This window comes from Chiloscyllium punctatum, chromosome 24, assembly GCF_047496795.1.
Source record: "Chiloscyllium punctatum isolate Juve2018m chromosome 24, sChiPun1.3, whole genome shotgun sequence".
Classification (NCBI taxonomy): Eukaryota; Metazoa; Chordata; class Chondrichthyes; order Orectolobiformes; family Hemiscylliidae; genus Chiloscyllium; species Chiloscyllium punctatum.
In genome coordinates, this window is record NC_092762.1 from 87,115,958 (window position 1) to 87,140,133 (window position 24,176).

General features: G+C 47.0%; 1 protein-coding gene across 7 annotated transcripts in view; it reads left to right on the forward strand.

Annotated features, from left to right (window-relative positions):
• LOC140494806 (F-BAR domain only protein 2-like) overlaps positions 1-24,176 on the forward strand; it is a 69,845-nt gene that overhangs the window by 40,283 nt on the left and 5,386 nt on the right. For 6 of the 7 annotated variants that reach the window (XM_072594425.1, XM_072594428.1, XM_072594427.1 and 3 more), the window contains exons 13-24: positions 991-1,169; positions 1,777-1,801; positions 2,618-2,680; positions 3,299-3,344; positions 4,046-4,137; positions 5,361-5,753; positions 8,018-8,130; positions 12,697-12,811; positions 13,962-14,073; positions 15,885-16,040; positions 17,982-18,114; positions 23,906-24,099. In XM_072594425.1, the coding sequence (XP_072450526.1) occupies positions 991-1,169; positions 1,777-1,801; positions 2,618-2,680; positions 3,299-3,344; positions 4,046-4,137; positions 5,361-5,753; positions 8,018-8,130; positions 12,697-12,811; positions 13,962-14,073; positions 15,885-16,040; positions 17,982-18,114; positions 23,906-24,099 (1,621 nt within the window). The remainder of the gene's footprint in view (positions 1-990; positions 1,170-1,776; positions 1,802-2,617; positions 2,681-3,298; positions 3,345-4,045; positions 4,138-5,360; positions 5,754-8,017; positions 8,131-12,696; positions 12,812-13,961; positions 14,074-15,884; positions 16,041-17,981; positions 18,115-23,905; positions 24,100-24,176) is intronic. The other variant, XM_072594422.1, reaches the window with a different exon arrangement.

Here is a 24,176-nt window from a genome sequence, read left to right on the forward strand (position 1 = left end):
TCCGCCAACGACATGTTTTTAAAGTGGTATCAGTAAATGCTAAATTCTCCAAAGTCTGAGAGTGCCATAGGGCTGTATTACAGAGAGATGACTGATATTGGTTCAATCTGAGGGTCACTATGCCTCGGGCGAGGGGAAAGATTGAGAAGGGGAGTCTTTCATGGTAACCTTAGCTGGTGGGGAATTGAACTGTTGGTGTTACGCTGCATCACAAACTGGCCATTCAGCCACCATACTGACCGAGCCTGCATTCAGTACCTCGTATAGAGGAAGGCACCTCTGGTAGTGCAGCAGCACTCCCTCAGTCCCGCACTGGAGTGTCCACCTAGAGTTTGTCCTCATGTATAAAGTGGGGGCTTGAACCCTGAGCCTTCAGGCCTCACCACCAGGTTGCTGACAGAGTCCAGGCTGAACTTGCCACAGGGCAATGTTGGCAAGATTGAAGAGATTATCTCGAGTGTACAGTAACCATGAGGTAATAAGGCAACATGGAGGCTGCACACCCATGATGGTCAGTCCAGAAATGGAGAAATGCAGTCACCGGTGCGGTGATACCTGGGCCCATGACAGGAAACCTTCATTGCCACCTCCCCCCAACCCACCCAACCCTACACTGTCCACTCCCACCAGCCCCCCAACCCTTCACTGCCAACTTCCCCACCCCACAAACAGACATGTCTTGCATCCTCAAATTGGATGGCAGCCAGAAAGTCCCCTAATTTTGAGGTTTTTAAGGAAAACATTGAAAGGTTGATTTCGAGAGTTAAAAAGTGGCCAATAGAGACTGAGTTTGACTTTAACAAGAGCTAATGTTGACTGCTGGGAGTGAGGCTAAGAAATGGGGACATGGGAAGAGAATAACAAAAGAAACAGTGAAAGAGGAGTGCGAAGGTGGCTGGGGGTTGGTGATGTTGGTGCACCCCCGTGTGCTTTAACTGACCCACCCTGGAGTTGCCCAGTTCTAGTGGGAATTCCTTGACTTTTCCGAACATGAGAGGGAGACCCAGCCCTGCTCCTCCAGCGACTCAGACTTCGATGATGATGAACCCCGAAAGTTCCACGTGGAGATCAAGCCGGTGACGGTGAGAGATTGGGCCCCTGACCCAGCCATATCGGTGGAGCAGCTGCGGGCTTCCGTCGGAAATATCGTCCTTTCATCCAATCCGACTGTAAGCATCTGACCGTCGCTTTTTAGGCAAGAGAGGGCATAACAGCCAATCACGGGCAGTGGTAACTCAGGGAGGGGTCCACCAAGGTTGGAGCAGAGGTTTTGAGGCTGTGAGGTGAGCTCAGTGAGGGCAGGGGGGATTAGTGGTACAAGTACCAAGTCCTGAAGCAAGCTGCAAATTTGTGTTAAACAAGTCAAGACTGAGCACAGCAAATCGGTGATTCTATTTCTGGTAAGGTGATTGTTTCCGGGGTGGGATAGATTTTGGGCCCAACATCCAGGATCATAGCTCCATGACAGAGAGACAGGTACAGAGAAAGAGAAAGAGACAGGGACAGAGAGAGAGAGAGACAGAGAATTTTCAGAGTGGCCTACCAGGAGAGGGCCATTTCCAGGGTGACCTGCCAGAGAAGGCAGTGTCCATTGGGAAATATGGGTTTCATACTTTGCTCCACTCACTAGCGGTCAGGAACTTTCCTCAACCAAACAGAGCAATCTTCACCAGGAATCCCTGAGAAGTTGGGGGAGGGAGAATCCCAACTCTAGGAGCTCTAGGAGCGTCCAAAGTAATAAGTGCACTGACCATCTACTTCCCATTCTTTTTCCAGATTCCATCCAAAAGGAATTCCACACGTAAGTGTCTGTCAATCCATTTGTATGTCTATCACCATGATTGAATTGTCAGAGGAGTGAGAATAATTAGAAAGTTCTTTAGAAGAGCTGGCATGGGCAAGGTGGGCCAAATGGCCTCCTATGTTGTACAGCTCTGTGTGGTTAGTGTGTGTTTAAGTCTGTGTCATGGGGAAAGGACAAAGTGAGGCCCAGGATTTGGGGTGGCCAGCAGCCATGTGAGCTAAGGAATACGATTGGGTTTGGTTATGTCTGGGATGAGAAGCCAGAAAGAGGAGTTTGTTGTTGTATTAAACAGGAACCTACATTTAAAGGACTTAACCAGGTAAGGGTTAATAGTCTTTGTAGAGCGATCATTCTCAGTGTCCCTTGCTATGTCTGATCTTAAAAGCTACAGTCTCTTTCATCAGGATGTCTCTTATTATGACTAGATTAGGTTCCATACAGTGTGGAAACAGGCCCTTCAGCCCAACAAGTCCACACCGACCCTCCGAAGAGCAACCCACCCAAACCCATTCCCCCACATTCAACCCCTGACTAATGCACCTAACACTCCAGGCAATTTAACATGGTCAATTCACCTGACCTGCACACCTTTGAACTGTGGGAGGAAACTGGAGCACCCGGAGGAAACCCACGCAGACACAGGGAGAACGTGCAAACTCCACACAGTCAGTTGCCCGAGGCAGGAATTGAACCCGGGTCCCTGGTGCTGTAAGGCAGCAGTGCTAACCACTGTGCCACCATGCCACCATGTTTTTATCTGGCACTGTCTATGCTGTCTGTCCATTTTATCTTTGACTTATCTCTCTCCTGTAGGGCATTCAATCCAACTGGCCCCACTTGCAGTGGAAGGGAACTCCCAGGGTGTTCACATGAGAGGTAAGGTGATGTTTTGGAGACTGTCAGATGTGTGTTAACACAACCATCAAAACAGGCAATTGCTGCCAACTTTCTAGCCTGTCTTACTGTAATGACCAATATTTCACAAAGTGCCTGTAACTGGAACCAGTTTCAAGGTCTCCTCCATTTAGTTTTCTGGATCATTCAGTCTTTGGCTGGTAGCTACTGACCATGTATGACCATGTTCCTTCCCAAACTCAACTCGATTTCTTATGAAACTGCACCAGTACAAAAGAGTTAACATCTCTCGTAATGAGGTGTTAGAGCAAATCTCAGTTCCTCATTTTTATCTACAGGCTCCTATTAACAGAGCTGTTGATGAAAAGTCCCCTCACCCAAAACATAGGAATAAATGTATGGGTTTTGCAGTGTTCAGTGGTGACAATGCACAACAGTTCCTCCCTGCACACATCTGCTCTGCACATCAGCTTCAGATCTCCTAGATGGTCTGCACAGGGTTGCCTCAGGAAACTTGGATTGGTGCGTGTTAGTGAGCCTAATGGAATATAATTCTGTTGCTTCCTGGTCTTGATCTTGACACTAAATTATTCTTTTTTCACATGACAACTCTGATTTCTGTGTTTGCTCCAAATACAGAGGCAACTATGTTCCAATGCAGCAGCCCAGGCTCCGAGGCCAGCAGGTATGTGATCCACCCTTCAGTGAGAGGATCCACCAGGGATTTTGGAATGTCTTGGAGTTTCATTCCTGCACCTTCATATTTGGAATTTGTTTTCAGGACAGCAATTCATATCTGGCACTTGTCCTGGGATTCTTCTCCCTGGTTTGCTCTAGGCAATGTCCTGACAATTCCATCTTTTGTTCCCAGACCCTCCAGAACAATCCGACAGAGATGGTAACCCAGCTTCCCATTGTGGAAGAGTCTAGGACCAAGGATGTCATCTCAGAATAAGGACTTGGCATTTTGAAGGCTAGGGATGAGGAGGAACTCCTTGTAAGGGTAGTGAATGTATGGAATTCCTTATCGTAGGGGGCTGACAAGGCTGGATTGTTAGGTATATTCAAGGCTGAGGTAGACAGATTTGTAACCAGGAAGGGAATCAGGGGTATGGAGAAAAGGCAGGAAAGTGGAGTTGAGGGTGATTAGATCAGCTATGATCTCATCAAAGGGCAGAGCAGAGTTGATGGGCTGAATGGCCTACTTCAGGTTGGCTGCCTAATGGTTTGTGGTCTCAGGGATTCTCTGCCTTATATGGCTCTCTACCAACTGTAACCCCTGATGTTTCAGGCTGTAGTTTTTGTGTCTGGATTCACAAATGACCTGATCCTATTAACTGTGATATATATTGCTGTGTTATCTCCCCTTTCCCCATTCTCTTCCAGCAGGACAACTGCCTCACAAAATAGTGACAGCTTTCTGGATCCACTATTTGGGCCTCCGTTGGATGCCATGTTTGAGAAACAAGAACTTGGAGGTAATGGGATTGGCTTATTCTGTGTCACTCACTCACTCACTCTGCCTCATGTTTACTTTGACATTGAGATGTTTCTGTTTGTGCGTGAGACCGGAACGATTGGCCGTCTATGTAAGAGAATCATTAATAAATCCAAGAGAAATAAATTCAAGAGAAACTTTATTTGATCATTCACGCAACTGTTAAGGTACTGCCTACCACAAGAAGGAATAGTACTGAATATATTTCAGCAGAAGCTGGAGAGGACATGGAGGAGAAAGGGATCGAAGGATATGATGATCAGAAGAGATGAAGGAGGGGTGGAAGCATGTAAGAACATAAATGACAGCAGCAGTTGGTATTTGGCCCCTCAAGCCAGCCTCATCCATTCTATAAGATCTTGGCTAATCTGCCCAAAAAGTCAATTTTCCTGCTCCTCAGATGCTGCCTGACCTGCTGTGCATTTCCAGCACCACTCTAATCTTGGCTCTTTTATGGCAGCTTCTCATAGCCCTCAAATTCTAAAATTGATTTCTTGTTTAAACACTGTGTGTGATCTTGCCTTCATATCTGCCTGGGGTGGGGGGGGGGGGGGGGGGGAGAATTCTGACCTTCACTATCCTCTGGGAGAAGAAAAATCGGTTTGAAACTTAGTGTCCCCTTACTCTGTGTCTCTGCCCAACCTAGAGACAATCTCTTCCCTATGCCTATTACCCCAGGAGAAAGTGAGGACTGCAGATGCTGGAGATCAGAGTCAAAAAGTGTGGTGCTGGAAAGGCACAGCAGGTCAGGCAGCATCTGAGGAGCAGGAGAGTGGATGTTTCAGGCATAAGCCCTTCCCATGTTTACCCTGTCCAGAATCTTGTATGAAAGACTGAAAGACAGCGGGTGCATCCTGTTTCTGTGATTATGACATAGCTGTATGTCTATGGGACTGTGAAAAATTGGGGGTTCTACGATCATCTTCTGCACCACTTTCATGTTTATCAGATTATATTTCACCCAAACATGAATAACATCCTTTCTGCATGAAGTTGATCTTTATCCTGCCAAATTATTACAAATTAATTGTGAAAGTAAAGTCGCTACAGATTTACCAGACCGTGGGGTTGCTCTGTGAGAGAGAGAGAGAGAGACAGTTTAACCTGAGGGCAGCTACTCCTCAGGCAAGGGGAGAGGTTGAGAATGAGATTCCATTTTGTGATGCCAATGATCTCGCTGAACGTCTTTCCTCCTCTCCCCAGCTCAGTGCCACCAGGTCGATGGGAATCCTCTGCCATTGAATGTTCCGACCAGCTCCAGTGCACTAGAAACTGTGGAAGACTCTGGTCTCGATTCACCTTCTTTCCCGACTACTGACACTTCCTCACCATCTCCTGAATCTCGACCTTGGACCCCCCAGCCTGTCACCCCTCCAGTCTCACTACCACTTAACAGCTGCTTCTCCCCAACCTGCAACGAAGCTTCCTCTCGCCCTGTTCCTGTTTGTAACCTCCTATCAAATGAGGGGCCCTCAAGTACGGATCTTCACTGTGGCGCAGACAGAGAGCTGTCTCCTGTGGATACCTGCTCAAACACTGAGCCTTCAGTTCAAACACCCCAGGGACTGGCCACTAACACCATCGCTTCAGCTACAGGTTCTGTTTCTAGTTTGCTTCTCGTTTTGTTTGCATTGCGGAAAAAACTCTGTATTGTCCCTTTATCAACCAGAGTGTTGGACAGTTATAGGCTTGGTCACCTCCAGTGTCCAGATGAGCACACAGTGACAATCAGGAGTTTATCTGGAAGGCAGTGGCCATTTTAAAGCTCCGACAGCCTCCCAGATACCCTCTGTCCAGCTAGTCTGCTTAGCACGGTGCCTGGATGGAGTTTGGGGGCAGAAAGGGCAAGGGAGCATTTCCATTCCTCTGCCAGTCTCTTGTATGAGATTCCGGACTGTATTTGATCCAGTTCAAATTTAACCTGAGCTGTTGGCGAATGCCTTATTCTCAGGCTGAGGGCATCACCATCAAGACTAGCGTTTATTGCCTACTCCTTCCTATCAAGCAGAGGTCATGGTCAGTTGCTTTCTTGACACAGACAATGGCTCAAACCCCTTTCCATTCATTCTCACTGTGTAGTAACACAATGAGCTAAGTTTGATTGTGAGGACCTTGATGGGCCACTGGAGGGCAGTGATGAGGAACTGGAGCCCTCCTGATATTGGATGTCAGTGTACATCGATAATGGGAAAGGGACTTAAGAATTTTTTTTAGATGATTAGATTCCCTACAGTGTGAAAACAGGCCCTTCGGCCCACAAGTCCACACTGACCCTCTGAAGAGCAATCCACCCAGACCCATTCCCCTACATTTTACCCCTGCACCTAACACTATGGGCAATTTAGCATGGCCAATTCACCTGACCTTCACGTCTTTGGACTGTGGGAGAAAACTGGAGCACCCAGAGGAAACCCACGCAGACAGAGGGAGAATGTGCAAACTCCACACAGAGTTGCCCGAGGCGGGAATTGAATCCAGGTCTCTGGAGCTATGAGGCAGCAGGTCTAACCACTGAGCCACCGTGCCACCCTTTTGTAACACGTGTCCAGTATCACTGTACAAGTGTAGTATTTGCTACACGATTAGCTGAAGAATCATATCTGAGGGGTATGGGTGTAAAGTTCAGGTTCCTTCTGGCAATCTTGGAATTGTGGACTTGGTTTGAGTTAGCACAGGTTGGCATTTCACGAGTTCATTGACAACCTCCAACAAATATGTAAATAGTTCAGATTGTGAACTAACTTCTCAAGCTATTTTAGTGAATTATGTGGAGATCATATTATGGCACTGTCGTTCAGTGTGCATTACTGGTTCTCTCTTGTTGCAGATGAGCATTTCCTCAAGGAAGGGTGGCTTCTTTTTTAAATGGAAGCTGCTTTCTGCGACCTACCAGCTGAAGTGACTTGTGACCTTTCAAGAGCCTAGGAGAATCTGCTCTGAATTAGCAGGCTTCTGGTGATAACCCTTCCAGTAAAGAAGCAGTAATGGCTACATGGCTGTGAATCTTAGTTGATTTCCCATTGCTCCTCCAGAGCCTCTTCCCTGATTCCTTATCATCCACCTCTTCAGATGTTATAGGCCTGGCCTCTGGCCTCTCTGCTTGTCAGTTTTCCAACTGCACTCTTGTGTAGCATGTAGCACACAATGACTATTTTGGCCACCCTAGCAGTGGAATTCAGTAGATCTCCTCCGGAATGGTCAAAATACATAAAGTATACCTTCAAGATGTCAGTAGCTTGCTCCACACTGGTGAATAAGTGGCTGTGGTAGGAGGGCCTTTTGAGTTCCTTTAGTGGCTAAACAAAGGGTATCATCAATCATCACTTAAACAGCATTGTTTTATAAGGTGAAGCTAACCACAGGGGAAAAAAAAACCCACGAGGCAGTTGTGAACTCCTCAGGCTCCGCAAGTCGTGGCAGCTTCCTGCAAATGGATGCAAGAACACATTAATGTAGCTGTACGCTATCTGCGCATTCAGGAAGTGGAAAGATCTCCTGGTTGAGAAGGAGGCAGGTTGATGACTTGGTGTTCTTCTGGTGACATGGGTGCAGTCAACAGAGACCTGTAATGTAAAGGAAGCCTGTAAATTCAGCAAAGCCCATTGCTGAGACTACAATATTCTGAATTACAGGCAAAAACATTGGCATCAAACACTCCCAGGACAGGGACAGCACAGGCTGAGATACAGACTAAAGCTCCCTTTACATTGTCCCCCTTCAAACACTCCCAGGACAGGGACAGCATGGGGTTAGATACAGAGTAAAGCTCCCTTTCCGTTGTCCGCATCAAACACTCCCAGGACATTGTGACAGCAGGTTTTGCAATTGGGTTGTTTTCATGTGTCTGGTTGTGTTCACAGCAGCTCCCAGTGTCCAAGCAGAGGCCTCTGTCAGGGAGACAACACTGGTTGCTCCTCCACGCCGTCACTCAAAAAAGAAACTGTTCACCATTCCGCTCGAAGGGACAGACGCAGTATGTATGGACTCCAATCATTTTCTCATTTTCACTCAGAAAATAGCTGATTAAGGTATAGAATCTCAAAGACCCACCTCCCCTCCTTTTCACTCCTGTTTGGTCATTCCCAATTGATTAAAACTGTTTCCATCCGCACCCAACTTTACAAAATCCCGATGAACCAAATTTCTCCTCATCCATCCCGATGCCAATTGTTCAGCTGTGATTGGCTAATAACTGTGTTGTGATATCCTTTTAAGAAGGGAACATATTAAAGAGCAAGTGACCAGGATGTAGAACATGTGACCAGCAGCCATTGTCCATCAGGATGCTCTGTGTTAGTGGGAGAGTGTGTGGTTACTTCTGTCTTGCAACCGGCTCTGTTTGGTGAACACCGTTTGGTAGGACAGGGCTTCAGTTTTGCTGAAAAAGGCCATCTTTTATCAAAGATTTTCATCATGCACTCCTCAGGACAGTTTGCAAGAAGTACTGGTGTAAAGGGAAATGATGTTTCAGTACAGTGTGAGAAGAGTGTGCCTACTTTGCAACATTTAAGAGGCATTTGGATGGGTATATGAATAGGAAGGGTTTGGAGGGATATGGGCCGGGTGCTGGCAGGTGGGACTAGATTGGGTTGGGATATCTGGTCAGCGTGGACAGGTTGGACTGAAGGATCTGTTTCCATGCTGTACATCTCTGAGTCTAAGTGCACACTGGTAGAGGTATTGCCTTAGAAATCGCAGCAGATTGATTATGATTGACAGTTAACTGCCAAGTTTGTGTTTTATTCCAGTTAAACCTGGCAGCTTGGCTTGGCGAAGCATTGCTGAGAGAAATGGCAGTCACCTATTTTGTTGAGTTGGAACAGGTGCCATATGTAAGCAGGGTCTTTCTGTCTGCAAGAGAGTCCCGGAAACGAATAAAAGTAGTATCTACCAAATTGGTTATTAGTGTATTTATTAGCACAAAAAAGGTTATTTAACAAGTGTTATCCAAGGCTTTGAACAATTGTACCCGGACAGGTTTGATACCATAGAAAATGTCAAAGGTGATACAGCAATACACCTCAAAGAGGATGGAATTCTGTTAATGGACGCTCCCGGAAAGTACAGTGTTCACAAGAGTTTCAACAACAGGCTGGACAATATGAACTGTAATGAAACAAAATCAGAAATTGCCGGAAACTCTAAGCTGGTCTGGCAACATCTGTGGAGAGAGAAATCCACGTTAATGTTTTGGGTCCATGACCCTTCAGAACAATGTGATTTGACGGCAGCCTCCAGCTCCTGCTGGAGACGGTTTTGAATTTTTCAAACACGGGTTGGTTGTCACCTAATTTTTGATATAATTTACCAATCTTTGGGACATAGAGCCTCCGTAACTAATATCATTGCTGCCTGAAATTCATATAGTGTACCACACATTACCTGAAACTGTAGCCAGTCCCTGGAGCCGGGCAACAAAACCTGCAGACATTAGGTGGCGCTGTAAGGAAAGTAGCCATGTGGGAGGTTTGGTCTGATACACCAAGTGTGAACCGCAGCCCATGATCCACACTGTAGGTAAGTGATACAGTGTAAAAGGACCTGTGAAGGACAACCAGAGGCTACAAGAGGATTCAACCGAACAACAGGCCTGTGCAGTACACGGGTAGTGATGTTGGAGACCTCACCCATAAACCTGGTGCATATGCCATATTCTCAGCCAGCCTGAGAAGGCTCCATTTTCGGAATGGAAGATCATTCAATGAAAGGGCAAGCAAACCTTTCACATCCTGTCTGTGACAAAGTCGCAAGCAAAGTGAAACCAAGGCTTTTGCCACAATTAGGGTCAAAATATTTTTAATTGGCCTGTTCGGAGATGTTATCACACAGCTCTGAAGCAGATAGCACTTGAACCAGGAACCCCTGGCTCAGAGGTAAGGACATGGCCACCTCACCGCAGTAACCCCCGACAAATAGCATTCTACACTCAACATTGGCAACACCTGCTCAAGTCAACCCAGGAGCTGGCGCACTTGCTCGGTCTTCCAGTCAGACTGGAGAAGAACATGAACATGGACCATTGGGAGTCAATGGTACAACCCACAGCCATAAAACTGACTGCATGTCATGGAATGGCCATTGCTCACATTTTTACATTGATGACGGATAGCTGTAATAGTGAGTCTCCGTAGAAACCCCCCTGAGTATTTTGCCTGGTGAACAGGAGTGAAACCACAATAGCAGGACTGCCAGTGTGTACAGAGACAGCATGTGTCTATTCAGGAGATCACCAAGACACCAATTGTGCCAGAGAGGCCAGAAATAATTACCTTGATGCTCCAGGACTTGGAACAATTGTATCCGGACAGGTTTGATACCATAGAAAATGTCAAAGGTGATACAGTAGTACACCTCAAAGAGGATGGAATTCTGTTAATGGACCCTTCCAGAAAGTACAGTGTTCACAAGAGTTTCAACAACAGGCTGGACAATATGAAATGTAATGAAACAAAATAAAAAATTGCTGGAAAATCTCAGCTGGTCTGGCAGCATCTGTGGAGAGAGAAATCCAAGTTACTGTTTTGGATCCAGTGACCCTTCAGAACAGGTTGTTTTGACAGCAGTCTACAGGAAGACCCTTTTTAAGGAGGTGTGACAGCCTCACCATATTACCTCCAATTTGATGGCCTTGTTGAGTAGGTAGTTCATGCTGCTAAAGCATTTAATCATGACGTGTAGGGTGAAAAATAGGATATAGACATTCTGATGTTACACTGAGGATTAATAGATCTGGACGTGGGATTACTGTTGCCAGCAGAGATCATGTGGAAGGCAACTTCGACAGCCTTGCTTAGCCATCACCTAGCTCTCCCAAAACCCAGAACAACCTCTTTAAAACCAAAAGCAAATGGGTGATACACAACAGACACACAGCGACAGAGTGGCTCAGTTGTTTGTAGGATAGATGGGCAGAGCCAGATATCCCACTCCAGGGAGCTGGTTACTCCCAGGTATCCAGGAGCCTAAATCCTGCAAGGCATAACACCAGGTGTAGCCATATTCAAGGAGGAACAGAATTAAACTTGGAGAACTGTGTAGAACACTGAAAGATATGCTCACAGTGGAAATGTGAAAGATAATCATGACAAAAACAACAACTTTTTACAATGTGTAAGACGCCAACACACCCACCAGTCAAAAACACAAATGTGAGCAGTCTCAAACTCAGGAAAGTGATAGCAACTTGGCATCTGGGAGGATATATATGGTCCTATTGGCTTTATTGGTCAGAGTATTGAGTATAGGAGTTGGGAGGTCATGTTGCGGTTGTACAGGACATTGGTTAGGCTACTTTTGGAATATTGTGTGCAATTCTGGTCTCCTTCCTATAGGAAGGATGTTATGAAACTTGAAAGGGTTCAGAAAAGACTTACAAGGATGTTGCCAGGGTTGGAGGATCTGAGCTACAGGGAGGGGCTGAACAGGCTGGGGCTGTTTTCCCTGGAGCATCAGAGGCTGAGGGGCGACCTTTTAAAGATGTATAAAATCATGAGGAGCATGGATAGGGTAAACAGACAAAGTTTTTTCCCTGGGGTGGGGGAGTCCAGAGCTAGAGGGCATAGATTTAGGGTGAGAGGAGAAAGATTTAAAACGGACAATGTTTTCACACAGAGGGTGGTGTACGTGTGGAATAAACTGCCAGAGAAAGTGGTGGAGATAGACTCTTCGGTCCAACTCGTCCATGCTGATGAGATATCCTAAATTAACCTAGTCCCATTTGCCAGCATTTGGTCCATATCCCTCTAAACCCTTCCTATTCATATACCCATCCAGATGCCTTTTAAATGCTGTCATTGTACCAGCATCCACCATTTCCTCTGGCAGCTGATTCCATACACGCACCACCCTCTGTGTGAAAAAAGTTGCCCTTAGATCCCTTTTATATCTTTCCCCTCTCACCCTAAACCTATGCCCTCTAGTTCTGGACTTCCCCCAACCCAGGGAAAAGGCTTTGTCTATTTATCCTATCCATGCCCCTAATGATTTTATAAACCTCTATAAGGTCACCCCTCAGCCTCCGACACTCCAGGGAACACAGGCCCAGCCGATTCAGCCTCTCCCTATTGGTTGGTTGGTCTCCGTGTGATTCTGAGGGGTATGTTGCTCTGTTGGAACTGTTGTCATTCGGAAGGTACACTCTCCTTAGGTCCTGCCTGCCCTGTCAAGTGGATGTAAAGGATCCTCTAGCAATTATTTGAAAGAGAGCAGGTGAGTTTTCTCCAGTGATCTGCAATCCAATATTAACCCCACAACCAATATCACAAAAACAGAACCTGGCTGTTTATCTTGTACATAGTAAGCTCCCACAGCTGTAATTAGGTCCCATAGCCATTCTCCTATTTTAATATGGGACTAGACTTCAACAGGGACTTTAAGTGTAAGGCCTTGTGGGAGGTCCTGAAGATGTGGAAGATGTTGTTTCTCTTCGTTGTAACTTATTCACCAATCTCTCAGCAGTTGGTTAGAAACTTCAATCTGTGAATAGCTGTGATGATCTCTGCATGTTTTCATAAACTAATTGATTCCTTGTTTCCATCAGACCAGGCCTGTCAGCCCATCGATTCTATCCCCTGCAGCCAGTCAGAGTCCTGTTGATGAAGCAGCCACGACACATCCCAGCCAGAATCGAACCACGACTCCAGCCTTAAGTGTGTGTACGTGCTCAGTCAGACTTGATTCATGTTGGGGATTGTCCGTGATGTCGCCATGTTTCCAGCATGTCTCACAGGGTCGCGCTCTCTGAGTCTCACCCCAGCAATCTGAGCCCTTAGCCCAGGATGAGAGTCCCAGTATGGGAGAGCTGTACTGTCCAAGATACCTTTTTCTGTTTTGGAACAGACATTAAATCTGTTCTCAGAGTTGGGTATGTTATTCCAAGGTGGGCTAGGAAGGACCCCTGGTGCCCCTGGCAATATCTTTCCATCAACCAACATCTAAAACAGATTGTGGTTATTATCATATTGCTTTTAGTGGGAACTTGGAGTACACAAATGGACTGCTACATTTTCAACATTGCAGTAGTAATGTACTTCTAAAGTAATTCTGGATTTGCTAAATGCTTTAGGATATTCTGAGGTTTGATAGCTACATTCCAAAATGCAAGTCTTTCTTTCACTGTTAATATCAATCTATGAGATGGGGCCAATTAGTGGCTCAATGAACAGCAACTCACTACATCTACTCTGACCTCAAGTCAGAATCCTCCTCAAATGTATGGTTGATCTTTTTGAGAACTTTGTGTGTGTGGGTATATGCCAGTTGAGAATAAACTTTCTCACACAGTGAGTATGGAAAGCACTTCACCCAACTGCAGTGGAGGCAGCTTCATAGAATCATCGAATTTTCCAGTACAGAAGGAGACCATTCAGCCCATTGTGTCTGTACTGGCTCTAGAAACAGCTACCCAGCTCGTCCTGCTCTCCAGCCCTATCTCTGTGCTGCTGAGGCAGCAACTTGTTCAGCCTGAAATAGACAGTCCTCAGTGGATCCTAAAGTGGATTTAACCGTATGAATCCAGCTAGATAGCGTAAGGATACGGGGTAGACCATTTCAGATTGAGAGGAGAAGAAATGTCTTCACCCAGACAGCAGGGAGCCTGTGGAATTCTCTGCCACAGAAAGTGGTTGAGGCCAAAACATTGAATGTTTTCAAGAAAGAGATAGACGTAACTCTTGTAACGAAAGGGATGGAGGGACGTGGGGAGTGGGAGGGTGAATTTGGGTATTGAGCTCGAGGATCAGCCATGATCGTATGGAATAGTAGAACTGAAGGTGGTGACACGGATGATTTATTTTTACTCTCCAGGTATTTCCCGAGGACCAAGCCCAGTGACTGTAGGCAGCCATGACACCTTGCCCATTGCAGCTGCTTTTACAGAATGTATTGATGCCTACTTCAGGGCTGGAGACTTTGCAAAGTGAGTGTAATCGTCAGCTACAGAAAACTCTGCTAACTGTCAGCAGAGATATATACAGAGCCAAGTGTCTCAGAAGCTGATGTTTTCATCATTACAGGCATTCAGCTTTCTTCAATCAATCCAACAATAAAGTTGGTGCCAACCATGGGGAGCGGCTCGTGTTCAGTCTCTCACACCTCCGAGTCTAAAGGTTATGGGATTGAGTTTCCCTCCAGGATTTAATCGAGATTCATTTCAGGCACACAGTGTCTCAATGTGCTGGTCTGTGAAAACACTCAGCTGAGGCATTAAACAATGTCCCTGTCTGTCCCCTTGGGCAGATGTGAAAGTTTCCATCAGGACTATTTTGAAGAAGAGCAGGAGATTTCTCTCCAGTGTGTTAGTTAAAGTTTATCCCTCAACCAAGATGTAAAGCCAATAACCTGTTCCTTTCCTCACTTCTGTTTGTGGGATCCTACTGTGTGTAAATTGGCTACCTTGTTTCAGAGACAGCTACACTCACTGAAAATTGGGACATTGAGTTTGTGTAAGGTGATATAGAAATGCAAATGCTTCCCTTTTCCTTTGTTGCATGTTGGCTTTGAACAAGGAAATCATATTAACAAATCCAGGCAAAAAACCTTTAAAAGGAACACAATTTGAGTTTGGGAAGCATTTGCTGATGTAATCTCTATTTTCTCTCCATGATTCTGTGTTTGTCTGTATGATCTGCTGTCTGACACTGATCCGGAACTTTGCTTTTATGGTGTTGATTTATGAAAATAATGTGCATTGATTTAGCACCTTCACGATGGTAAAAGATCCAAAGGCATGTCTCAGAAAAGACTTTTAAAATACAATTGATATTCAGGCCAGTGATCAAAGTCTTAGATTCAATTACTTACTTAGATTAGATTACTTAGTGTGGAAACAGGCCCTTTGGCCCAACAAGTCCATACCGACCTGCTGAAGTACAACTCACCCAGACCCATTCCTCTACATTTACCCCTTCACCTAACACTACGGGCAATTTAGCATAGCCAATTCACCTAGCCTGCACATTTATGGACTGTGGGACGAAACCGGAGCAAACCCATTCCAACACTGGGAGAATGTGCAAACACCACGCAGTCAGTCGTCTGAGGCGGGAATTGAACCCGGGTCTCTGGTGCTGTGAGGCAGCAGTGCTAACTACTGTGCCACCGTGTCACCCTTGCTCGGGGGAGATTGTGGAAAACATTTTTAAGGAAGAGAAGGGGTGGATTAAGGAGGGAATCGGGTGCTTAGGGCCCAAGCAACTGAAGGCGCTGTCACCAATGCAGAAGTGACCAGGGATATGAGGGATACTAGAATGCAAACATTGAAGGGGTTTCAAGAGAGTTACAAGACTGGAGAAGGCTAAGGATGCCACGGTGAGATTTGAAAACGCGATTGAGAATTATAAAATGGAGACATTGTCAGAGTGGCCACCAGTATACGTCAGCGAGCACAACCAGTGATGGGTCTAAAAGTGTAGCACTAGAAAAGCTCAGCAGGTCAGGCAGCATCCGAGATACAGGAGAGTTCATGGTTTGAGCATAAGCCCCTCTTCAGGAATGAACACAACAGGTGATGAGTAAACAGGACCTGGTCGGAATTAGTTTCAGAACATCAGAGTTTAAGAGATGATGATGTGAATGAGAAAGCTGACGAGCAGTCTAGATGAGGATTAGTGAGTGACAGGTAACAAAGAACCTGCATCCTGTTGATTCCCCGTTCCTGGAATCCTGCAGTTTTGTTCTGGCTTGTCTCTGCTCTCTATTGGGAATGGTGAAGCTTTCCTCCTTTTGCAGTGTGATTGTGAAGCTGACTGGAGATCTCACCATGTCCTTCCCAGCGGGAATCATTCGGATCTTCAGCGGGAATCCATCGCCAGCTGTCATCAGCTTCAGGATTTTGAACGCTAACCGCATTTCACAGTTTCTGTCCAACTCACAACTACTGTACAGGTGAGCTTCCAGAAGGAAGAGAGTGTTAACATGGCGGGGGACACAATTCATCTCTGTTTGTTTTTTTTTCAAAAAGCTGGAATTCTTGCCCGTATCCAGGTAAGGGGAGGGGTTTGTGACGGAGTATGAGAGTTCTTGCAATAGAGGGGAACTAGGACCAAGGGGATTGCAGTCTCTTTGCTAAATAAAAGCTGGGTAATAACCTGATGGATTTAGAGAAAATGTTTCCAGTGTTGGGGAGGCCAGAACTGGAGGTAATTTATTAAATTCGTTCATGAGGATGTAGGCATCGCTGACTGGGCCAGCATTTAATGCCCATCCTGAATCGCCCAGAGGGTAGTTAAGGGTCAACCGCGTTGCTGTGGGTCTGGAGTCACATATAGGTCAGACCAGGTAAGGGGGCAGTTTCCTTCCCTAAAGGATATCCGTGAACCAGATGGGTTTTTCTAACAATTGGTGATGATTTCATGGTCATCATCAGACTCTTTGAATTCAATAAAAATCTGGAATTAACTTGTACTATTTGCCTTGGTGGGATTTGAACCAGGGTCCCCAGGACGTTAAATTAAAAACCGAAAGAACTGTGGATGCTGCAAGTCAGAATCCAAAACAGAAACTGCTGGAAAAGCTAGCAGGTCTGGCAGCATCAGTGAAGAGAAATCAGAGTTCACCTTTCAGGTTGAGTGACCCTTGTGAGGAAGGGTCACTCAATCTGAAACGTTAACTCTGATTTCTCTCCACAGATGCTGCCGGACCTGCTCAGCATTCCCAGCAATTTGTTTTGTCCCCCAAATGTTGGCTGGTATCTAGATTAATAGTTGCTCAATTAATGCCACTAGGCCATTGCCTCCCCACTGAATATGAATATCAGGATAATCCAATCAGAGAGCGAGGAATAGGTGGGAGTGGCTCCCACAGGGACTGGTTGTGGTGAATAGTATCAATAGGTTGGAGGAAAAGATGGGTGTACACAAGGGAGAGAAGAGGCAAAGGAAATATTGACAGGCCCATGTATTTGGGTGAAGGTGGGATAGTAGAAGGCTTGTTCGAAATAGAAAGATAAGTATGGTTCAGTTGGGCTGAATGGTCTGTTTTGTGCTGTAAATCTTGTGTTCTAAAACAAAGTGAGTGAAATAGTGGACTTTATCTCAAAGTAGCCAGAATGCCAAGGAGGTGAAAGTGATGTTGCAGTTGTACAGATGTCTGGTCAGACTCTTTTGTGGGGGAGGTCTCTGGTCCGATTCACTACCATGAAACTGGGCCTAGATGAGGAGGACAGTTCACACAAAAGAACCTAGTGTTTCTTGGGATTTATGAAGTTGAGCAGGAATCTAAATTGAGTGTTTAAAATGATAAAGGAATGGATAGGTTGATGGAGAGCAATGATTTCCTCAGGGGTAGGGTGGTGTAGGGGTGAGGGGTGTGGGGGTTTAAAATCCAGGCTGATCAGGTTGATGGCAGGAGGCACATGTTTTACACAAAGTGGCATGGGAATCTAGAAGCTTCTCTGTCAAAAAGCTGTTAATGCGAGAGGTCAGATGGAGCATTCGAGACTGGGGTTGATAAGTTTCTGTTGGGCAAAGACACCGAGGGGATGTGGAGTAGTTGGGATTGGCTGGAGTTGCTGAGGTCAGCCAGCGCTGACCACCTGAACAGAGCAGAGTCTCGATGGACTGCTGCTCTGAAACCAAACCAAATGTCAAGACAAGACCGTGTCAGAGGATTTGTGGGTGAGGATCCATGACCAGGAAAGGGTTGAGTGTTGGGTCTGGCCTCTTTTGCTCAATAAGGGTTAAGGGCGGTTTCAGAAAGTCTGCAGGAACTGGTGAAGGTTCTTGAAATTGAGGGGGTTCTGCAGACACCGTTTCTGCTGAAGTTACGACATGGAGATCCAATCCAGCTGCTTTTGAATCTAATCACTGTCTCTGTCTCTCTGAGCAGTGACCTGTCACAGAGCGATTCCGATGTGAAAGATTTCTGGTTGAATATGTCTGCACTCACTGTCCAGCTACAGAAACAAGCCAAGCAGAATCCTGGTGCCTCCTACTTCAACATTAGCCTCCTCAAATACCAGGTACGCAAAAAGGAAACACTGTTGAAATGGACTTTTAGTTTACGTAGCACCTATCACACTGCAGAGCTCATCCTACATGGTCACTTTTACTGGGAAATGAATAAGTTGAAGTATAATTTGGCCCCAAACTAATCGAAACATGAAGCCGGTTCGAAGGATTAAATGGCCTCCTGTTCCTATGGTTATGTATGTAAGCAGCACAGCAGGATCCCGGTAAGGTCAGTCAACCAACTGACCAGTTTTTTAATCATACATGTTACTGATAAGGCCATCATTGTCTAAAAGACCTGGTTTCATCCATTTGGCTCGGTGTGGATGGAGGGTTTAGGTGTCAGGTTGATGGGGTCTGGAGTCACGTATCGACCCAGGCTGGGTAAAGGTGACGGGTTTCCTTCCTAAATGAATGAGTTTATTTTTCAGAGGAGTTGCTGGTTTTGCTTTTTGTTGAGACTGGGTGTTACATCAATGACATTGCCAGTAGCGTTACCTCCTGGCCCCACCCCACCCCCATTCAGAAATAGCTGCACACTAAAGAACATAGAATGTTACAGCACAGTACAGGCCCTTCGGCCCACTATGATGCACCAACCTGTGAAAATAATCTGATGCCCATCTAACCTACACCGTTCCATTATTATCCATATGTATGTCTAATGCCCATTTAAATGTCCTTAACATCGGCGAGTCTAATTCTGTTGTAGGCGGGCCATTCCACCCCCTACCACTCTGAGGAAAGAAACTACCCCTGATAGCTGTCCTAAATCTATCACCCCTCAATTTAAAGCTATGTCCCCTTGTGTTAGCCATCACCATCTGAGGAAAAAGGCTCTCACTGTCCACCCTATCTAACCCTCTGACTATTTTATATGACTCAATTAAGTCACCTCTCAATCTCCTTCTCTCCAACGAAAACAGCCTCAGTTCCCTCAGCCTTTCCTCATAAAACCTTCCCTCCATACCAGGCAACATCCTAGTAAATCTCCTCTGAACCCTTTCCAAAGCTTTCACATCCTTCCTATAATGCGGTGACTAGAGCTGTACACAATACTCCGCGTGCGGCCTTACCAGTGTCTTGTACAGCTGAAGCATGACCTCATGGTTCCGAAATTCAATCTCCCTACCAATAAACGCCAACACACCATATCACTTCATAACAACCTTATCAACATGGGTGACAACTTGCAGGGATTTATGCACCAGGACACCTGCTCATCCAAACGGCCAAGAATTTTACCATTAGCCCAGTGCTCTGCATTCCTATTACTACTACCAAAGTGAACTACCTCACACTTTTCTGCATTAAACTCCATTTTCCATTTCTCAGCCCAACTCTGCATCTTATCTATGTCCCTCTGTAACCCACAACATCCTTCGGCACTGTCCACAGCTCTGTCTACCTTAGTGTCATCCGCAAATTGACTAACCCATCCTTCTACACCCATATCCAGATAAAAATGACAAACAGCAGTGGCCCCAAAACAGATCCTTGCGGCACACCACTGGTAATTGAGTCCAGGATGAACATTTCCCAACAACCACCACCCTCTGTCTTCTTTCAGCTCGCCAAGTTCTGATCCAAACCACTAAATCACCCTCAATCCCGAAACTCCGTATTTTGTGCAATAGCCTACCGTGTGGAACCTTATCAAACACCTTACTGAAGCCCATATACACTATATCAACTCCCTTACCTTCATGCACCTGTTTTGTCACCTTCTCGAAGAACTGAATAAGGTTAGTGAGGCACGACCTACCCTTCACAAAACCGTGGTGACTATCCCTAATCAAATTATTCCTTTCCAGATGATTATGAATCCTATCTCTTATAACCTTTTCCAACACCTTACCCACAACAGAAGTAAGGCTCACTGGCCTATAATTATCAGGATTGTCCCGACTCCTCCTCTTAAACAAAGGAACAACATTTGCTATCCTCCAGTGTTCTGGCACTACTCCTGTCAACAACGATGACATAAAGATCAAAGCCAAAGACTCTGCAATCTCCTCCCGGCTTCCCAGAGAATCTGAAGATAAATCCCATCCGGCCCAGGGTCTTATCTATTTTCAGATCTTCCAAAATTGCTAAAGCCTCCTCTCTGTCGGCGGGAAAGGAAGAAGCAGAGAGCTTTGAGGCCTTTGTGATGGGGGATGGAGGTGTATAGGGACTGGATGTCCATGGTGAAGATAAGGCATTGGGGGCCAGGGAAGCCCTGACTGCCCCGGCTGACCCATTGTCTCAGCCTGCTCCTGCCCCACCGAACTCATCTCTCCATACCTTGACACAGTCCTGTCCCCCTTAGTCCAAGAACTCCCCACTTACGTTCGGGACACCACCCACACCCTCCACCTCCTCCATGATTTTCGCTTCCCTGGCCCCCAATGCCTTATCTTCACGATGGACATCCGGTCCTTATACACCTCTATCCCCCATCACGAAGACCTCAAAGCCTTCCGCTTCTTCCTTTCCTGCCATACCAACCAGTACCCTTCCACTGACACCCTCCTTCGACTGACTGAACTGGTCCTCACTCTGAACAACTTCTCCTTCCAATCCTCTCACTTCCTCCAAACCAAAGGAGTGGTCATGGGCTCCAGCTTTGCCTGCCTCTTCGTTGGATATGTGGAACAGTCCATCTTCCGCAGCTACACTGGCACCACCCCCCACCTTTTCCTCCGCTACATCGATGACTGTATCGGCGCTACCTCGTGCTCCCACGAGAAGGTTGAACAGTTCATCCACTTTACTAACACCTTCCATCCCGACCTCAAATTTACCTGGACTGTCTCAGACTCCTCCCTCCCCTTCCTAGATCTCTCCATTTCTATCTCGGACGACCGACTCAACACGGACATTTGCTATAAACCGACTGACTCCCACAGCTACGTGGACTACACCACCTCCCACCATGCCCCCTGTAAAAACGCCATCCCATATTCCCAATTCCTTCGCCTCTGCCGCATCTGCTCCCAGGAGGACCAATTCCAATACCGAACAACCCAGATGGCCTCCTCCTTCAAAGACCGCAATTTCCCCTCAGACATGGTTGACTATGCTGTCCACCGCATTTCCTCCACTCCCGCTCCTCCGCCCTTGAACCCTGCCCCTCCAATCGCCACCAGGACAGAACCCCACTGGTCCTCACCTGCCAGATACATCGTATCATCCTTTGTCATTTCTGCCACCTCCAAACAGACCCCACCACCAAGGATATATTTCCCTCCCTACCCCTATCAGTGTTCCGGAAAGACCACTCCCTCCGCAACTCCCTTGTCAGGTCCACACCCCCCCACCAACCCAACCTCCACTCTCAGCACCTTCCCCTGCAACCGAGGGAAATGCAAAACTTGTGCCCACACCTCCCCCTCACTTCCCTCCAAGGCCCCAAGGGATCCTTCCATATCCGTCAGAAATTCACCTGCACCTCCACCCGGTGGCACAGTGGTTAGCACTGCTGCCTCACAGCACCAGAGACCCGGGTTCAATTCCCACCTCAGGCGACTGACTGTGTGGAGTTTGCACGTTCTCCCTGTGTCTGCGTGGGTTTCCTCCGGGTGCTCCGGTTTCCTCCCACAGTCCAAAGATGTGCAGGTCAGGTGAATTGGCCATGCTAAATTGCCCGTAGTGTTAGGTAAGGGGTAGATGTAGGGGTATGGGTGGGTTGCGCTTCGGCGGGGCGGTGTGGACTTGTTGGGCCGAAGGGCCAACAAGTAATCTAATCTAATCACCCACATCACCCACATCATTTACTGCATCCACTGCACCCGATGTGGCCTCTTATACATTGGGGAGACAGGCCGCCTACTTGCAGAACGTTTCAGAGAACACCTTTGGGACACCCATACCAACCGACCCAACCGCCCCATCACTGAACACTTTAACTCTCCCTCCTACTCCACCACAAGGACATGCAGGTCCTTGGCCTCCTCCATTGCCAGACCATGGCAACACAACGCCTGGAGGAAGAGCGCCTCATCTTCTGCCTAGGAACCCTCCAACCACAAGGGATGAATGCAGATTGCTCCAGCCTTCTCATTTCCCCTCCTTCCACCTTTTCTCAGTCCCAACCTTCAGACTCAGCACCGCCTTCTTGACCTGCAATCTTCTTCCCGACCTTTCCACTCCCCCCCCCCCCCCCCCCCTCCCCCCCCGCCCCCCGCCCCCCCACCCCCTCTCCGGCCTACCACCCTCACCTTAACCACCTTCCACCTATTGCATTCCCAACGCCCCTCTCCCAAGTCCCTCCTCCCTACCTTTTTATCTTAGCCTGCTTGGCACACCCTCCTCATTCCTGAAGAAGGGCTTATGCCTGAAATGTCGATTCTGCTGCTCCTTTGCTGCCTGACCTGCTGTGCTTTTCCAGCAACACATTTTTCAACTCTGATCTCCAGCATCTGCAGTCCTCACTTTCCCCCAGTTACACCTCTTTCTCTGCAGTATATACCTATCCCTGCCCATTGCTATTGTAAACATAACCAAATTATGGTCACTATCGCCAAAGTGCTCACCTACCTCCAAATCTAACACCTGGCCGCATTTGTTCCCCAGTACCAAATCCAATATGGCATCGCCCCTTGTTGGCCTGTATACATACTGTGTCAGAAAACTCTCCTGCACACGCTGGACAAAAACTGACCAATCAGAACTACCTGAACTATAGTATTCCCAGTCAATATTGGGGAAGTGAAAGTCCCCCATAACAACTGCCCTGTTACTCTCACTCCTATCGAGAATCATCTTTACTATCCTTTCCTCTACATCCCTGGAACAATTCAGAGGCCTATAGAAAACTCCCAACAGGGTGACCTCTCCTTCCCTGTTTCTTACCTCAGCCCAAACTCCATCAGTGGATGAGTCCTCAAATGTTCCCTCAGCTGCTGTAATACCACCCTTGATTAACAATGCCACACCCCCACCTCTTTTACCATCTTCTCTGTTCTTACTGAAACATCTAAATCCCAGAAACTGCAACACTATTCCTGTCCCTCTAGCCATGTCTCTGAAATGGTCACAACATCGAAATCCCAGGTACCAACTCATGCTGCAGGTTCACCTTATTCCGGATGCTCCTGGCATTGACGCACACATATTTCAAATCAACATCCTAATTGCTGGTGCCCTCTCGTGACCTTGTAAACCTATCCCTGACCTCACTATCCTCAACCTCCTGTACACTGGAACTGCAATTCAGGTTCCCATCCCCCTTTAAATCCTCCCCACCCGAAGTGCATTAGCAAAATCCCGCCCCCCAGATATTGGTACCCCTCTGGTTCAGGTGGAGACCATCCTGTTTGTAGAGGTCCCACCTTTCCCAGAAAGAGTTCCAATTATCCAAGAATCCAAAACCCACCCTCCTGCACCATTCCTGCAGCCATGTATTCAGCTCCACTCTTTCCCAGTTCCTCCCTTCACTGGTATGTGGCACAGGTGACAAACCAGAGATGATAACTCCGTTTGTTCTAGCTCTAAGCTTCCACCCTTGCTTCCTGAATTTCTGTCTTAGGTAGGAAGAAAGGTGGGGATCTATGTCATTGGTGCCAATGTGGCCCACGACTTGGGATGCTCCTCCTCCCCCTCAAGGATCCCGAAAACACAATCACAGACACCACGGACCCTGGCACCTGGGAGGCAACACATCAAGGATTGGGATAGGGATGGGGGAAGAGGTCAGAGGGTCTTTGGGTCAGTGTGGAGCAGCAGCAATTCCAAACAGTACATTCCTGGTGATGGATTCAGTCTGATATCTCTCTGTGAATGTGTCTCTGTGCCTGTCTCTGTCTCTGTGTTTTATAGGTTTCTACTCTTGACTGCTCGGCCATTCCTCTGAAAGTTGCTGCTCACTGGAAATGTGAGTTGGGTTACACAGAGGTCACCCTGGATTATGAGCCTGACCCGGGCAGCACAGCGAAGGAGCTGAGAAACCTGCAGACCTTGCTACCACTGGAAGGGGATGTCAGTAACATCCAGTCCCAGCCCACTGCTGTCTGGTAAGACACAGAAACTCTTCAGCTGTGGATGTGAGCAGAGGGAACTGGCTACTGGAAATGGGGGAGGGGAAGGGGGA